This window comes from Portunus trituberculatus, chromosome 48 (genome assembly GCF_017591435.1).
Source record: "Portunus trituberculatus isolate SZX2019 chromosome 48, ASM1759143v1, whole genome shotgun sequence".
NCBI classification, from domain to species: domain Eukaryota; kingdom Metazoa; phylum Arthropoda; class Malacostraca; order Decapoda; family Portunidae; genus Portunus; species Portunus trituberculatus.
Genome location: NC_059302.1, coordinates 10,783,425 through 10,801,346, shown reverse-complemented (window position 1 = coordinate 10,801,346; position 17,922 = coordinate 10,783,425). Strand labels below are relative to the sequence as shown.

General features: G+C 38.3%; 1 protein-coding gene across 5 annotated transcripts in view; it reads right to left on the bottom strand.

Annotated features, from left to right (window-relative positions):
* Window positions 1-10,220: 10,220 nt before the first annotated feature.
* The window catches only part of LOC123498812 (amidophosphoribosyltransferase-like), an 18,119-nt gene continuing 10,417 nt past the window's right edge, over window positions 10,221-17,922 (bottom strand). For 4 of the 5 annotated variants that reach the window (XM_045246235.1, XM_045246238.1, XM_045246237.1 and 1 more), the window contains exons 7-11: window positions 16,864-17,068; window positions 11,822-11,949; window positions 11,192-11,413; window positions 10,882-11,002; window positions 10,221-10,616 (exon numbers count right to left, since the gene is read on the bottom strand). In XM_045246235.1, the coding sequence (XP_045102170.1) occupies window positions 10,477-10,616; window positions 10,882-11,002; window positions 11,192-11,413; window positions 11,822-11,949; window positions 16,864-17,068 (816 nt within the window). In that variant the 3' untranslated portion in view covers window positions 10,221-10,476. Of the gene's footprint in view, window positions 10,617-10,881; window positions 11,003-11,191; window positions 11,449-11,821; window positions 11,950-16,863; window positions 17,069-17,922 lie in introns of those variants that run through there. The other variant, XR_006672799.1, reaches the window with a different exon arrangement.

Here is a 17,922-nt window from a genome sequence, read left to right as displayed (position 1 = left end):
TTCGGCCTAGTGACTTCTCCTTTACCTACGTACGTATGTGTTTTCTCCCATTGACATCCATGTGTGAGGGATGCACATTTCCTCTGTCCTGATGACTTGCATCTTGTTCCAGTGACACATATATTGTGACACCTATCCTCTCAGGTAACAAATGTATTTTCAGTTGGTGATCTGGAATTCAGATTTTCTCCCAGTGGCTCATTGTCCTTTCCTTCCTTCCCAGGTGTCTTATTTTTCCAGGGATTCTCTCATGAGTTCCCTGGTGATGTTTAGGTGTGTGTGTGTGTGTGTGTGTGTGTGTGTGTGTGTGTGTGTGTGTGTGTGTGTGTATTTACCTATTTGTGTATTACAGGGCCCGAGCTAAGCTCTCTGTGTCCTGTCTCCTTGTCCATTCCTGTCATATCTCTCTTTCATCTGATTGACACACACCGCGTCAACGACATCACTGCTCAGTTTATTCCACTTATCAATGCTACAATGCGGAAACTGTATTTTCTCACGTCATTTAGACAGATGTCTTTATTAGCTTTTTCCATGTCCTCGGAGATGATTACTTGTGGTCACCTTTATCAACTCTCTGTCCAGTATGTCAATCTTGTTCACCAATTTATACATAGTTATCATGTCTCCTCTTGTTCTTCTCTCTTCTAATGTGGTCAGCCCCAGCTTCCTCAGTCTTTCCTCATAGTCTAACTCCCTGAGTCCTGGTACCATCCTTGTTGCCAGCCTCTGTACCCTTTCTACCTTCTTCACATGCGGTGACCAGACACAAGCTGCATATTCTAACTGGGGTCTTATTAAGGTACATAATATCTTCTTCATCATTCCTTCATCTAGGTAGTGGAATGCAAGGCCAATATTTTGAAGCATGTTATATGTTTTCCAAAAAATCTTGTTAATGTGTTTCTCCGGTGACAAAGTGTTTTGCAAGGTTACTCCTAAGTCTTTCTCCTCATTGGTCTCTTTAATTTTCTCATCACCCAGCCTGTAGTTTGGTCTGTATCTACTTCTTCCCATTTTCATAACATGGGTCTTGTCTATATTAAATTCCATCTGCCACTCCTTACTCCACTCATATATTTTATCAAGATCTTCCTGTAACTTGTTACAATCTTCCACATTCTTTACTCTCCTCATAATTTTAGTATCGTCCGCAAACATGTTCATGTAACTGTCAATTCCTACTGGCATATCATTAACATAAATCAAAAACATGATGGGACCAAGCACTGACCCTTGTGGAACTCCACTGGTTACCTTCTTCCACTCGGACTTCCTTCCTCTCACCACTGTTCTCATTTCTCTTCCCATTAAGTAATTTTCCATCCATTTTGCTAGTTTATCATTTACTCCTCCAATCTTCTTTAGTTTCCACATCAGTCTATTGTGTGGTACTTTATCAAAGGCCTTTCTCAAGTCCAGGTAGATAGCATCCACCCATCCCTCTCTATGTTGTAGTATGTCAGTCACTCTTGAATAAAAACATAATAAATTGGATACACGATCTTCCTTTTCTGAAACCAAACTGTCTTTCACTCAGAATGTTTTCACTTTCTAGATACTCACTCCACTTAGCTTTAATTACTTCTTCACATACCTTGCACAATATACTAGTCAACGATACTGGTCTATAATTTAGCGGTTCCATTCTACTACCATTCTTATATATAGGCACAATGTCAGCTCTTTTCCACTCTTTCGGGACTAATCCTGTTCGTATGGAGGTTTCCACAATATCAAATACGGGGTTCAACAATTGATCCTTACATTCATTTAGCAACCTCCCAGATATGCCATCAGGCCCCATTGATTTATTAATATCCAGATTGCTTATAATTTTCCTTACATCTTCCTTAGTAACCATGATGTCCTGCATTTGCTTTATTTCCGTAGGCCTTCCTCCCATAAAATGCTCCTCCTTTGTAAACACTTTGCAAAAGTTGTCGTTCAAAATTTCAGCTATATCTCCAGCATCCTCATATACTTCTTCCCATTTTTACCTTTTCTATTGCCTCCCTTATATTTAGTTTTCCATTTATGAATTTGTAAAACATTTTGGGTCACTATCACAGTTTTCCACCACCCTCTGTTCATATTCCTTCTGTGCTGTTCTCCTTACTTCAACATATCTATTCCTTGCTGTTTTGTAAACTTCTCTTGATAATACATCACTGTTTTTCTTAAGTTTCTTCCATGCCTTTTCTTTGTTCTTTTTGCTTCTTCACAATTTCTATTAAACCACTGTTTATTATTTAAAGTCCTCTTTCTGTAATATGGCACAAACTTTTCACAGCAGAGTTATACAAATCCATAAATTTATCGTATTTCAATTGCATATCCCTTTCCTGGTATACCACGGACCAGTCAATTTCATTAAAGAACTCCCTTATATGGTTATAATTTGCCCTAATATAATTTAATTTTTCCTCCTGCGTTCCACAATCTTATTCGTGCTTAATTCCGTATCCAGCTCAAAGCTTAGGACATCATGATCGCTTCTCCCCAAGGGACATTTATGTTCAATTTCCTCTTTTAGAGATGCCCTGGTAAATACCAAATCCAACCTTGCTGCAACATCTTGTCCCCTGCACCTTGTTGGTGATCTCACCCACTGTGTCATCAAGTTATTTGTTGCTACCTTTAACAATTCCTCTGCCCACTCACCACCTTTCACCACTTCGTAGTCTTCCCACACTATTTCTTTACAATTAAAGTCTCCGACTATCATCACTCTATCCTTTCTGATGAGTTCTTGCTTCATTCTGTCTAGAGTATTTCTCATCACCATTTGGTACTGTTCATATTCCCAAGCATTGGTTCTGGGTGGTATGTATACTGTTATAATATTAATGTCCCTCTTGCCATCTGTTATAAGCATACTTATCACTTCCTCATTTCTCTTACTATAGTTCACCTCCTTCACTATCAGATCTTCCTTAGTAAGAACCATTATACCACCACCTCCTTTATTTTTCTATCATTTCTCCATACTTTGTAGTGTTTTACAACAAACCAGTCTAGCTTTATTTCGGCCTTAGCTTTGTTTCCACTACACACATTATGTCCAGTTCGTTATTTCTTAGGTAATCCATACATTCTAGCCTCTTAGACAGAAATCCATCTATGTTCGTGTAAGTCACTTTTATTCCATTCCTAGTCTCATTCTTCCATGTAATGCCTATTCCGTCTGTTTTATCCACCACTTCTTTAGCCTCCCATTTCTCATCCTCCAAAAAAACTTGGTCTTTTCCTCCTCTGTTCTTTCGTCATTCCTCTCTTTCACTTCAGTTACAAGCTCTTTCATTTTCATTCGCTCATCCTGTGACATATTTCTTCTTATGTAAATTGTTTTGGTTTCCTCAGAGTCCTTAAGTTTCCAAGCCCTCCTCAACAAGGCCTCAGCTGCCACCTGAGACTTTAATTTCAATTTTAATGGTCTATTCTTGCCTTCCTCAAAAGCTCCCAATCTCACACTTTCTTCTACCTCAGCATATAGGTCCTCTTCCTCCACAGAGATCTTATTCAGTAAAGACTTAATCCTGTCATTTTCCTTATTCCTCCTATCCTGCCAGTTTCTGTTAGTTTCCTCCTCAATCCTGTTATGATCACACATTTTTCTTTTCAGCAATATCTCTCACCACATACTCATTTTCCTTTAGTGCCTTTACCATTTCACTCTGTAATCACTTTATTTTCCTCTTCCTGCTTTTTCACTATCTCCTAAAGGACCTTTGTACCTCCTGATGTTCATGGTTCACTTCTTTCATCCTGGCATCAATTAGATTAAGGCATTCCTCCTTCCTCAAGTCCCCTTCGGATATTTTCATCTCCATTTCTAGGAGTTTAGCCTTCATCTCTTCACATTGTTTCCTTAGTTGTTGGTTTTCTTCTCCATCTCTACTTTTTCCTTCAATAGCTCTTTATTCGCTATCGTTAACAAATAGATCTCTTTTTTGAACGAATCATTCTCGGCTATAACTCTATCCAGTTTTTCTTCTATGGACAAAATGTTTAGGAACTTACTTTCCAGTGCCTGGATTCTTGCATCCATATCTAATTTCTCCAGTTCTCTTGGAGTAGTTACAAAACCTTCAAAATCCTTGGGTTGCCTAGGGGTAGCCGCCATGTTTGCTATCGTCAGCTGATTACGGCCAAAACAATCACCCCCCCACACTCTCCTCTCAGGGACCACTCTCCATATCCCTCACTTTCAACACTATGCGACAGTAGGACATCAACAGCACTAACTCAGAGGTACCCGGGCCCTGTAACACCATAGGTATTTTCACTTCTTCCCGTCCGCAGCCGGAGACGAGCCGTCCTCTCTCAGCGATGGCGACGGTGTGTGTGTGTGTGTGTGTTTACTTAGTTTTACCTAGTTGTATATGACAGGGTTTGAGCGGGGCTCATAGTGACCTGTCTCCATATCTATATTTATCCAACTTTCCCCTATATTTATGCACACTTTCTGCTGCTACAATCTCCTCACTCAGTCCATTCCAAATATCCACCGTCCTGTGTGGAAAACTGAACACTAACTTTTCTTGGTCTTCTTGGAGTGTCCTCTTGTTCACCTACCTCCATCCTCCATATGGTTTACTAACTTATACATTGTTATTAGATCTTCTCTTTCCCATCTGTCCTTCAAAGATGGTAGTTTCATTTCCTTCAGTCTTTCTTCATAGAGAAGATCCTATATTATTTCTGGCACCATCTTTGTAGTAGTCCTTTGGATTCTTTCTATTCTTTTGATGTCTTTCTGCTTGTATAGTGACCACACCACTGCTGCATATTCTAGTCTAGGTCTTATCATAGTGGTTATGATCTTTTTCATCATACTCTTGTCCATGTAATGAAACATCACCCTGATGTTAGTTATTGTCTTGTATGTTGAAGCAAATAGTCCATTTATGTGTCTTTCTGAAATCAGGGTGTCTTGTATAATCACTTCCAGGTCTTTTTCTTCACTGCTTTTCATTATAATTTCTTCTCTCATTTTGTATTCCCATGTAGGTCTTCTATTACTTTTGCCCATTTCCATTACATGACATTTCCTGGTATTAAATTCTAATTTCCACCCTTGGCTCCACTTCCACATCTTGTTAAGATCTTTCTGCAACTCCCTACAGTCTTTGATGTTCCTTACTACTCTCAAAAGTTTCACATCATCAACAAACAAATTTATGTAGCTATTCAGACCCTCTTGCATATTGTTAATATATACTTGGAACATAACTGGTGCCAGCACTGAACCCTGTGGTACACCACTAGTGATTCTGCTCCACCTAGATAGGGTGTCTCTTATCATTGTCCTCATTTCCCTATCTGTTAGGTAGTGTGTGTGTGTGTGTGTGTGTTCCAAGTCTTCCTGGAGTAGTTCCAATCTTTGTCACATCTCACTTTTCTAACAATTTTGCATCGTCTGCAAATAGGCTCACATAACTGGACACCCCATCCACCATGTCATTTATGTAGACTGCGAACATTACTGGTGCCAACACTGATCCCTGTGGAACTCCACTCTCCACCAATCCCCATTCTGATGGTCTGTCCTTAATTATTGTTCTCATTTCTCTTCCTACCAAAAGTCTTCCATCCATTTTAGTAAACTGCCATGCACTCCTCCTACCATTTCAAGTTTCCAGATCAGTCTGTGTGTGTGGTACCTTATCAAAGGCCTTTTTAAATCCAGATATATTCCATCAGCCCAACCATCTCTTTCCTGTATTACATCTATCACCCTCGAATAGTAACATATCAGGTTTGTCGTGCATGAACGCCCTTTCTAAAACCAAATTGACACTCACAAAGTATGTCATTTTTCTCCAAGAAGTCTGTCCATCTAGTCTTCACCACCCTCTCACACATCTTAGCTACCACACTTGTAAGTGACACTGGTCTATAGTTCAATGGGTCTCTTGTTACCTGATTTATAGATTGGGACAATGTTAGCTCTTTTCCAGTCTTGGGGCACTACACCTTCCCTTAATGAGGCATCAATTACTTCACAAACTTTTCTGCCAATTGCTCCCTGCATTCTCTTAAAATCCATCCTGATACCCCATCAGGTCCCAGCTTTTCTCACTTCTAAACTCCCCATCATGTTCTTGATCTCCTCCACAGTTACTTGAAACTCCTTCATAATCCCTTTCTGTTCCATTACCAGTGGTTTGTCAAAAGCAGTCTCCTTTGTGAATACCTTCGAAAGCATCCATTCATAGCCTCTGCCATTTCCTGGGATCTTCACTGTATACTCCATTTACTTCTAAACTTTCAATACTTTCTCTATTTTTGATGTTGTTGTTCACATGTCTGTAAAAAGCCTTGGTTGGTCTTTACATTTATCAATTATATCCTTTTCTTGTTTCTTTCTTTCTTCTCTTCTAATCAACACATATTCATTTCTTGCTCTTTTGTAACTTTCCCACTGCTTAATCCGTCTTTTCCTTCTCCACCTCTTCCATGCATCCTCTTTTCTTGTTCTAGCCTTTTCACATCTATCGTTAAACCAGTCCTGCTTTCCAACTTCTCTATGTTGTCTTATTGGTACAAATTTTTCTCACCTTCTTTGTATATTTTTATAAATTCCTTCCACTTTTCATTTGCTCCTTAGCACTCTTGAATTTCATCCAATTTGTCTCTTGAAAGAATTTCTTTAGGTTTCCAAAATCTGTCTTGGCATAATTCCATCTTCCCACTTTATATTCTTCATTTCTTCTAGATTTCTCTTCGTCTATCACCTTGAACTCCAAAACTGCATGATCACTCTTTGCTAAAGGGCACTCCACCCTCATCTCCTCAATGACCATTGGCTCTGTACTAAAGACCAAGTCCAGTCTTGACGATGCTCCTCTCCTCCAAACCTAGTATCTTCTTTGACCCACTGAGTTAACACATTTTCCATTGCCAGTGTCAATAGTGTATTTCCCATGTTGTCTCTGATCCTTCCATTGACCAGTCCTCCCAACACACCTCTTTACAATTAAAATCTCCCATCATTATAGTTCGTTCACAGCCACCCAACATTTCTTCCAGACATGTTCCTGTATCACTTATCATTTCTTCATATTCCTGTACTGACCATGCATTTGTCTTAGGTGGTACACCACTATGTAGTGCCTCTTTTTCCTTCATTAGTTTCTGCTCTGATCTTTAGCACTTTTGCCTTTCCCATACCTTTTTTCACTTGATCCACCTTTATATCTTTTTTAGCCAGCAACATCACTCCTCCTCCCATCTTACCTACTCTATTTCTTTTCCAAACGTTATATTTCCTTCTCCAACCTTCATCAGGTCTTCTCCTCTCTCAGTTTTGTTTCAGTAAGACCCACAATATCTGGGTTCTTTGTGTGTGTGTGTGTGTGTGTGTGTGTGTGTGTGTGTTGTGTGTGTGTGTGTGTGTGTGTGTGTGTGTGTGTGTGTGTGTGTGTGTGTGTGTTTACTAGTGTATTTACCTAGTTGTAGTTTTACAGGGCCTGGGCTTTATGCTCGTGTGGCCCCGTCTCCATATCTACACTTATCCAATTTTTCTTTAAAACTATGCACACTCTTTGCTGACACCACTTCCTCACTCAAACTGTTCCAAGTCTCAACACATCTTTGCGGAAACTATATTTTTAACATCTCTCAGACATCTTCCCTTCCACAGTTTTTACTATGCGATCTTGTGCTTCTAATGTCATATTCTTCTCTCAGGATCAGTTTCTCATTATCCACTTGATCCATTCCGTTAATCAATTTATAAACTTGTATCAGATCCTCTCTCCCTTCTCTGTTCCAGGGTTGGTAGATCCATAGCCTTTAGTCTCTCCTCATATGTCATCCCTTCAAATTCTGGAACCATTCTTGTAGCCATTTTTTGTAGTCTCTCCAACTTCCTTATGTGTTTCTTTTTATGGTGGTCCACACAACTCCTGCATATTCCAATCTGGGTCTTATTTTAGTACTTATCAATTTCTTCATAATTTTTTTGTCCATGTAGTGAAATGCTAATCCAATATTCCTTAGCAAATTATATGTCTCTCTGAAAATTCTATCAATATGGCTTACCGGTTGATTGTTTTCTTCCATCGTCACTCCCAAGTCCTTTTCCTTTTTTACTTTTTCTAGTTCTACTCCATCTCCCATCTTATAGATTCCCACTGGTCGTCTTTCACTCTTTCCCATTTCCATGACATGGCTTTTGTCCACATTGAATTCCATCTCCCATTTTTTACTCCATTTCCAGATCTTGTTCAAGTCTTCCTGCAGTATTTCACAATCCTCCTTTTGCTTTATAACTCTGCACAGTTTCGCATCGTCCGCAAACAGATTTATGTAGCTGTTCACTCCCTCTGGCATGTCGTTTATATATATGAGAAAAAGTATTGGCGCCAATACTGACCCCTGTGGCACTCCACTTTCTACTGCTCTCCACTTGGACTTCATATCTTTAACGATCATCCTTATTTCTCTCTCCCTCAAATAATTTTCCATCCATCTCAATGTGCTTCCTTTTAAGCCACCCTTCTCCTCTAACTTTCATAGTAATCTTGCATGTGGCACTTTATCAAACGCCTTTTTAAATCCAAAGAAATAGTCAATCAACTATTCTAGAGTAGAACTCAGTAAATTTGTTACACACGACCGACCTTTTCTAAAACCAAATTGGCTATTTGATAATTTGTTGGCTTCAAGAAACTCAACCCATTGTTTGTTTATTACTCTTTCACACATCTTGCATACTCGTATAACACTAGTTAGTGATACCGGTCTGTAATTTAAAGGTTCTTCCTTTTCCATTCTACTGGTACTGTTCCATTTTCTATTGAGCATTTTATGATGTTGTATATAGGACTTGCTAGTTCTTCCCTACATTCTTTTAATATTCTGCCTGAGACTTCATCCAGTCCCATTGCCTTCTGTTCATCTAATTCCGTCATCAACTTTTATTTCAAGCTTGGTTATTTTAATCTCTTTCATATAGACAGTCTCTCTATTACCCTGTGGTCTTTCGAATTTGGATTCCTTAGTAAAGACCTCCTGAAATTTACTATTTAACAGTTCTGCCATACTTATTGGGTCTTCCACCATCCCATTCTCTTCTTTTAACCTTTCTAGTTCTCTCCTTTTAACCTTTCTATTGTTTTTTTTTTTTTTTTTTGCCTTATTTTTCCATTTACGAATCTGTAGAACAATTTCAGTTGCTCCTTACATTTTTCGACTATGTCCTTTTCATAGTTCCTTTCTTCTTCCTTCCTCACCTTAGCATATTAATTTCTTACTGCTTTGAAGTTTTCCTTATTTTCTCGATTTCTATTTCTCTTCCACCTTTTCCATGCTCCATCTCTTTTCTCCTTTGCCCTAGCATACTTTGCGTTAAACCAATCTTTCTTTCCTTCTTCTTTAGGTCTATATTTCGGGACATATTCCCCGACTCCTATTTTGTATATTTCCAAAAATGTGTGTGTGTGTGTGTGTGTGTGTGTGTGTGTGTGCACTTGTATGTTGGATTGCTCATGTGCTTTAATGTGTTGGGTTTGTTTGTGAAGATATATATGTACAATATAGTGCACACACCAGGATTGATGCATATTATTGAGTCAAATGAGTTACAGAATTATTGCTTTTATTCATTTATATACCAATGATAAGTTGATGTTAAATATCTAAGTATATGTATATATTGTTTTATAAAAAGATGTATAAATCATATATAATATTACCAAAGATCAGATATGTTGTTTCATATTTGACACTAATATATATCTTGCATCTCACTCTTCTGTCATTGACCTTATGATATAAGAAATGAAGTGAAAATTCATTACTTACATACATGAATGTGAAAAATGTCTAACATGAATGTACTTAATTCTATTGCAAATATTTCATTATTGTTACTATTGGAGAGTTTAATAGACACAGGATTAACACTATCTATTCAGACACCTGAATATTAAAGCCCTTAGTGGGGAGGGAAAATGTAATAATGCAAGAATGATGCACACCTGGTGAAAAAAAAATTAGCAACTCTCATTGCCATATCTCTATATCATTTTCATGGCCACATCTCTGACAAAGAAAGTATTAAGATTAGTCACTTCTCTCCATCATGTTTATACCATATCCTAATTATTTGTGCGTTCAAATCCAAATCTTGAATGCAGGTGTTCAGCAGACTAGCCCAACAATTGACCGTAAAAGACCAGAGGATCCACAAATTATGGAAAAAAATAAAATTTCAATGCAAGGAAATATATTTTCCCTGTACAATAATCATTGCAAGAACAATTTAAAGCTTATACAGATTCCATATTAGTACAAAAGAATTGTTACTGACTTAAAACTATCCCACAAATACACTAATTATGTATTTAAGCATGGAAAATGGTGGGATTCTTTTCGCAGAGAAAGTATACTTCGTAGCACAGCTGTCAGAGTATGGCCTGGAGAAACAGTATCCCATACAATGTTCCATTAGTGAATGTGACTGGACTACCACTCAAGATTTACAGGGTAGTTACCATCCAGGCAGGCAGTGCAGTGGCCAGTGGGAATGTTGTTCTTTAGCACAATGCCTTGACGCACAGCCTTCCTCAGCCCTTCGATGCTCAGGTAGGCCAAGCTATCAGCACCTGCAGAGGACATGGCACAGTTAACACATACTTATACACACATTCACATTTGCCATCTCAGCGCACCATTATCTGGCTTGATGAGGTCGAAATTAAAGCCTAACATTGAAAAGAAGCACAGAGACCACAGGGAAGGTCTTTATAACAAAACACTTTAAAAAAAATCTCTAAGGTTGGTCAGTCAGACCCAGAACGCTATCATACGCCATTTAAGAGTGTGGAAGAATCATTGCAACTCACACAGAATAATAAGATCAATTCTTACCTACGTAACTGGCAAGTTCCTCAAGCGGCTTCTGGTTGGCCAGGAGCTCTCCCCTTGTGGGAATATTGATGCCCATATAGCAGGGGTGTTTGAGCGGGGGGGAAGCCACGCGGATGTGTACCTGTGCAATGTAGGAGGAGAGAGAGAGGCTATGAATGAACAGCGATGTGACAGGCCGAACTCTAAGGAGTAACCACCGTATTTTCAGCTAAGTACGTAAGAGCCAACTATATTTCAGAGGCTGCGTCAGCAATGAAACGTTTGGTACACAGAACAAAACTTCTCTCTCCTTTCCCAGCACTTTACCCACCTCCTTTGCCCCAGCTTGCCGCAGCAGCTGGATGATGGGGCCCACTGTTGTTCCCCGTACGATGGAGTCATCCACAAGCACCACACGGCGCCCCATCAGGTTCTCGGACAGCACACCAAACTTCTTCGCCACTGCCAATTGTCGTGAGCGCGTGTCGGGCTGAATGAAGCTTCGTCCCACGTAGCGATTCTTGCACAGCACCTCGATGTACGGGATGCCAGACTGCGGCCAGAACATACCACTTGTCTTTGCGTGCGCTATTAAAAATTCTAGTGAGTGTTAAGTTATTGTTATGAGTGAAAAGTAAATATGAACAAAAAGGCTTCATTTTCACGTGACTAATGGCGATGAAAAAAACATCTTTAATCATGCTGGTGATGACAAAAGTAAACGATGTAATCAAAATGTCTTAGTGGTAATAGTTTAATTAGTTATAGGTAAAATCATGTACGATTACTTCAAACAACACAAAACAGTCAAAGCAGGAGAAAAAAAAAGTCATACTTAGGCTTTTGCCAAAAAAAAAAAAAAAAAAAAAAAAAGTGTAAGGTCATAAAGTAAGTCAAAACAAAGATATTGTTTGACGTGAACCACGGAGATAATGAGCAAGTTGTCAATTGATGTTCTGACCTCGAGAGAGAAGCCGAGGGCCGCAGGCGTGGCTGACTCAGGCACAGTAGAGATGATATCTGCATCCACTGGTGATTCGATGGCTAGCTGGCGACCACACCGCTGACGCACGCTGTACACCTGCTGTCCTGCATACAGAGAGAGAGAGAGAGAGAGAGAGAATCTTCATTAACCACAAAAAGCAGATTTAATAAAAAAAAAAAAAAAAAATGCAACTATATGTAAATGAGGTTATGGTCCATACAAAATCATAAGAATAACATCTACAATAATGCACAATGAAGTCAAACAGAACAGAAATATAGAAAGATGAAAATGATAAAATATGAGCATGGTTGCATTTAAAAATTCTAAAAACATCTGCAACAAAAGAGAAAATGCAATTAAAAGAAAAAGAAGAAAAAAACAATATATAAAATGATATAACTAAAAAGATTTTTAGAAAACTAATATCTAATGATACTAAAAAGACAAAGAACAGAAAAAAAACTAACAAAATGAATAATAAAAAAAATAAATAGACCAAGTAAGAACACACACACACACACACACACACACACGTGAAGGAAACGAGATACATGAAGGAAGTACTATCAAGTATCCTGGAAAAACAAGACAGATTAATAAAAGAAAACACTGAACTAAAGAGGAGAATAGAAGAATATGAGAAAGTAAGAGAAATAAACCAAGTGATGAAAGAAGAGATGGAGGAGTTAAAGAAACAAAATTGTTTATTAATGGCTTCATGCAGTGAATATGAGGAATCATTTATAAACCTGGAAGAGAAAATTCAGGATGGGGCAGGCAAAGTAGAAAGTGGAATAGGTGAGACAAAATTGGAAGACTTAAGAAATGCCTGGAGGAAACATCAGGAAGAAGAAAAAAGTCAAAATTTCAAAGGTAGTCAAGAGACAGATACAAGAAAAGACAAAAGAAGTAGTAATACAAGTAATTAAGGAGAAGGAAGATTTGATGAAAGACACAGTGGACAGGAGGAAATGTATCCTATTTTTTGGGCTGAAAGAAAAAAAAAAAAAAAACTAATAAGTTCGTAAGAGAGAGAGAGAGAGAGAGAGAGAGAGAGAGAGAGCTGGCTAGGAGTGTTATAAAATTTGTTCAGGACAGCACACAGGGTTAGAACAAGAGGTGGAGGAAGTGACCGGATTAGGAAAGTTTAGTGAAAGGGGAAAGAGACCAATGAAAGTGCGAATGAGATATCAAGTGGCGGCAGAGGAGATAATGACAAGAACAGACCGGGAAATTAGCTGAAGATACTGAATTTAAAGATATATGGACAAAAAGAGATATGAACCTGGAAGAGAGAGAAAAGGAGACAGGGCAAAGAAATGAATCTAAGGAAAAAACAAGAAAAGGATGGAGTTCGAGAAGAAGAAATTCTACTGGAGAACTATAGATATAAGACTGAAGAAGTGGTATCTTCGGGAAAAAGAAAAGATATTAGGAGAGGCAAGAAAGTAAGAGTTAGAGACTACTTGAAAGAGAAAAGACCGGATGTAATGTGCAAAGTGGAAACAAAACTAAAGGAGGAGGTCGATGTTAACTTTAAGGAAGAGGGATATAAAAGTTGGAGAAGAGACAGAAAAGGAAAAGGGGAAGGATGAGTGCTAATAATAGTTTGTGATAATATATGCGTAGAGGAAGAGCACTATAGAGATAGTATGGCGGAAGTAATGGAAATAACAATCAAGATGAAAGAAGGGATAAGACGGAGAATCATAGTCACGTATGTGCCACTGAAGACAAATAAATACATGGAGAGCAGAAGAACATAAGAAAATGCAAGGAAAGGTGATTAGATGCTTGGATAATATGATAACAAGAGATGGAAAAATACTATTAGTAGGAGACTTTAACTATAAAAAGAGTAAACTGGAGGGAGATGGAAGTAATGGGTAATGCTGGATCGTGGAGTGAGTTGTTACATTTAACTATGGTGAATACACCGGATCAGTGGGTGGAAGAATCAACACAGTACAGAGCTAGAAGAACCATTCACAAATAAGACGGAGCCCCCTCCAAGCACACAATACCTTAGTCCGATGGGAAGAAGTGACCATGTAACACTAGTATTGGAAATGCAGGAAGATGTGATAAGATACAGAGAGGAATAAAAAAAAAAGAGATTAAATTATGCAAAATCGAATTTTGAAAGGTTAAAATTTTTTTGGTGAAATAGATTGGAAGAACAATAAGAACAGAAGGACAATACAGGGGAAATATGAAACATTCCTAAATAAATATAACGAAGGAGTGAAGAAATACATACCTATCTATAAAGTAAAAAAAAGTATACAAGCTTGGTATAATGGCACATGTATAGAAGCTAAGAGGTAAAAAAAATAAATAAATAAAGCTTGGAAAAAACTAAAAAAAAAAAAAAAATGAAAACAACAGAACAGTAAAATGCTGCGAGAAATTAATATATTAGACAAAGGAGAGAGGAAGAAAGAAACTTTTGAGAAAAAATGTGGTGAGAAAAAGTAATGATGAACCTCGCATAACGAACGTTTACACAACGAATTTTCGCCACAACGAATGTTTTGTTCTATTACCCTTAAATCACATAACGAGCACCAAACCCCGCTATAACAACATTTTTACTAGGGAAATTTTGGCCGAGTTTGAAAATGCCGCCGAATCACCACCGCCACCATCCACTGCCGCGTCCGAATTCGACGCGTTCGGATTTTTTTTTTTTATTATTTTATCTTATTTTATCATTATTGTTTTTTACTCATCCTAGGATCCCGTACAACGATTTTTCGCATAATGAACACTTTTTGAAACCTACCCCATTCGTTATGTGGGTTTGCCTGTATATAAACGGTAAGATGTAAAATAAGTAAGCTATAGAAAAATAGTTAAAGGAAGGAAGACATACTAAACAGCAGAGGAAATGAGTGAAATAATGAATGAGAGTTTCCAGACTGTTTTCACTGAAGAAGAGGATTTTATAGAATAAAATAGGACATTGCATTGTCAAGGTTTGCAAGAAATCATAATGCACAAAAAAGAAATTGGAAGACTATTTGAAAATTTGAATGTCAGAAAAGCGATAGGTCCAGATGGTGTGTCAGGCTGGGCACTAAAGGAATGTAAAGATCAATTGTTAGAACCAGTTTGGGAAATGGTTCCAAGCTCATTGGAAGAAGGGATAGCACCACTGAAATGGAAGAGAGCTAACATAATCCCAATATTCAAAGGAGGAAAGTCAACTGAGCCATTAAATTACAGACCGGTATCACTTAAAAGTATTGTGGGGAAGATATGTGAAATTGTATCAAAGAAAAATGGGTTAAATATCTGGAAGAAAAAAACAAGTTATATCAAACAGACAATTCGGGTTCAGGACAGGAAGGTCATGTGTTTCAAATTTATCAAGTTTCTACACAAGAGTAGTGGAAAGACTGGAGAGCAGAGATGGATGGGTGGACACAGTATATCTGGACATAAAAAAAGGCTTATGATATGGTCCATCATAACAGACTACTTTGGAAATTGAAGAACATAGGAGGACTGAGAGGAATAATGTTAGATTGGATAAGGGATTACTTAACAGACAGAGAGATGAGAACTGTGATCAGGGACACATACTCATCCTAGAGTAAAGTATCAAGTGGAGTGCCACAGGGGTCAGTGTTATCCCCTATTATGCCCCAGGTATATGTAATTGACGTACTGTGTGGAGTGACCACAGCTATATCATTTTATTTGCTGATGATGCAAAATTGTTAAAAATAATTAAGACCCGAGAAGACTGTTTGCTACTACAGGAAGATAGACAAAATTTATGAGTGAAGTAAGAAGTGATAGTTAAAATTCAATACCAAGAAATGCTATGTAATGAAATTAGGAAAGAATAAGAGAAGACCAATATGGAACTATTTCATAGGAGAGGAACAAATGATGAAGACTAAGGAAGAAAAAGATCTGGGAGTGGTTATACAAGAAACTCTGAGCCCTGAAAAACACATAAGTAAAATATTTGGAACAACATATAAATTGTTGACTAATATTAGAGTGGCATTTCACTACCTGGACAAGGATATGATGAAAAAAATGATTACGATTATGATATGTCCACAGTTGGAATATGCAGCAGTGGTGTGGTCATCAAGCTTGAAAGAGGATATAAGAAGATTAGAATGGATCCAGAGGATAGCTACAAAGATGGTGCCAGAAATAAAGGACCTGACATATGAAGAAAGGCTAAAGGAAATGGGACTGCCAACCTTACAAAATAGAAAGCAAAGAGGGAGCCTAATAACAATGTATAAAATAGTTAATGGCATTGAAAAGATAGACAAGCAAGATCTGGTGCTGGTAGCAGAAGCTCGAAGGACAAGAGGACATGAAAAAATATTAGGAATAGGCAGTGTGTGAAAATACAATTTTCCACATAGAACGGTGGAAAAGTGGAATGCTTTGAATGATGAAGTTGTTGCAGCACATAATTGTGCATAGCTTTAAAGAAAAGAGAGATAAATGGAGATATGGAGACAGGACACTATATGAGCCCCGCTCGAACCCTGTACAATACAACTAGGTAAATACAACTAGATGAACACACACACACACACACACACACACACACACACACACACACACACTTATAGTACGTCTTTAAGAGTTCGTATATCTATAAACTCAATTTTGATGCCCCGTGCACATCAGATTACACACCATAATATCAATTTCTTGGACAAGTTTATGATAAGAAGTATCCTTCATACCATATATACTTAAATTCTTCTTCTTTGTATTAATTAAAATAGAGCTACATTCTGAACAGGCTTCCTGTAATTTTGGAACCACAACTGCATAACATAATTTAAAGGAGGTTGTTTAACCAGCGCTAACTTTAACTAAATATCATTTCGGGAGTTCTGCTTTTAACACTCCTGAACATACATTTCTGGCCCCTATCCAGTCTATGTTATCAATCTCTTCGATGATTGTAAACACTTTTATTAAGCAGCATTTTAATCGAGAGAGAGAGAGAGAGAGAGAGCGCAACATACCCTCAAACACGGAGTCAGCTCGTGCGAAGTAGACGTACTCGAAGATGCAGAAGGCGGGCGGTGGTCCAAGCAAGATGGTCTCGTGGTCTATGTCGTCTGGGTCCCCGTGAGCATTGCTGTGCGGGGCAGTACTCTTGGGACGGGGTACGATGTCTAGAGAGCGCACACCGTCAGGACTCAACTCCACTATTTCCCCTGGGTACACCTGAGGGAAGGACAGAGAGGGTATGATGGTGTGTGTGTGTGTGTGTGTGTGTGTAATTCACTGTTTTGATCTGCTGCAGTCTCTCTGACAAGACAGCCAGACGCTACCCTACGGAACGAGCTCAGAGCTCATTATTTCCGATCTTGGGATAGGTCTGAGACCAGGCACACACCACACACCGGGACAACAAGGTCACAACTCCTCGATTTACATCCCGTACCTACTCACTGCTAGGTGAACAGGGGCTACACGTGAAAGGAGACACACCCAAATATCTCCACCCGGCCGGGGAATCGAACCCCGGTCATCTGGCTTGTGAAGCCAGCGCTCTAACCACTGAGCTACCGGGCCGTGTGTGTGTGTGTGTGTGTGTGTGTGTGTGCTGAGGAAAGGTTGCGCTGTCATATTTGCTCTAATGCTACTACTATTAATATTAATATTAATAATAATAATAACAACAACAACAACAAAAACAACTAAAACAACAGTAATAATAATAATAATAATAATAATAATAATGATAATAACTAATAATAATAATAATAGTAGTAGTAATAATAATAATAATAATAATAAAAATAACAATAATATTGCTGCACGCGGTGTGTGTGTGTGTGTGTGTGTGTGTGTGTGTGTGTGTGTGTGTGTGTGTGTGTGTGTGTGTGTGTGTGTGTTTTGAGAAAAGGTTGCGCTATGTTTAACATAACATATAACATAAATAATAGGATAACAAAGGGCCACCAGGGCCCATCTAGGTTATCCTGTATCAGTCGCACAGCGACCTCGTCATCAGTACTTAAAGATACACTTACAAGTACACAATACATTATATACTAATTCTAAATATTTGGCCC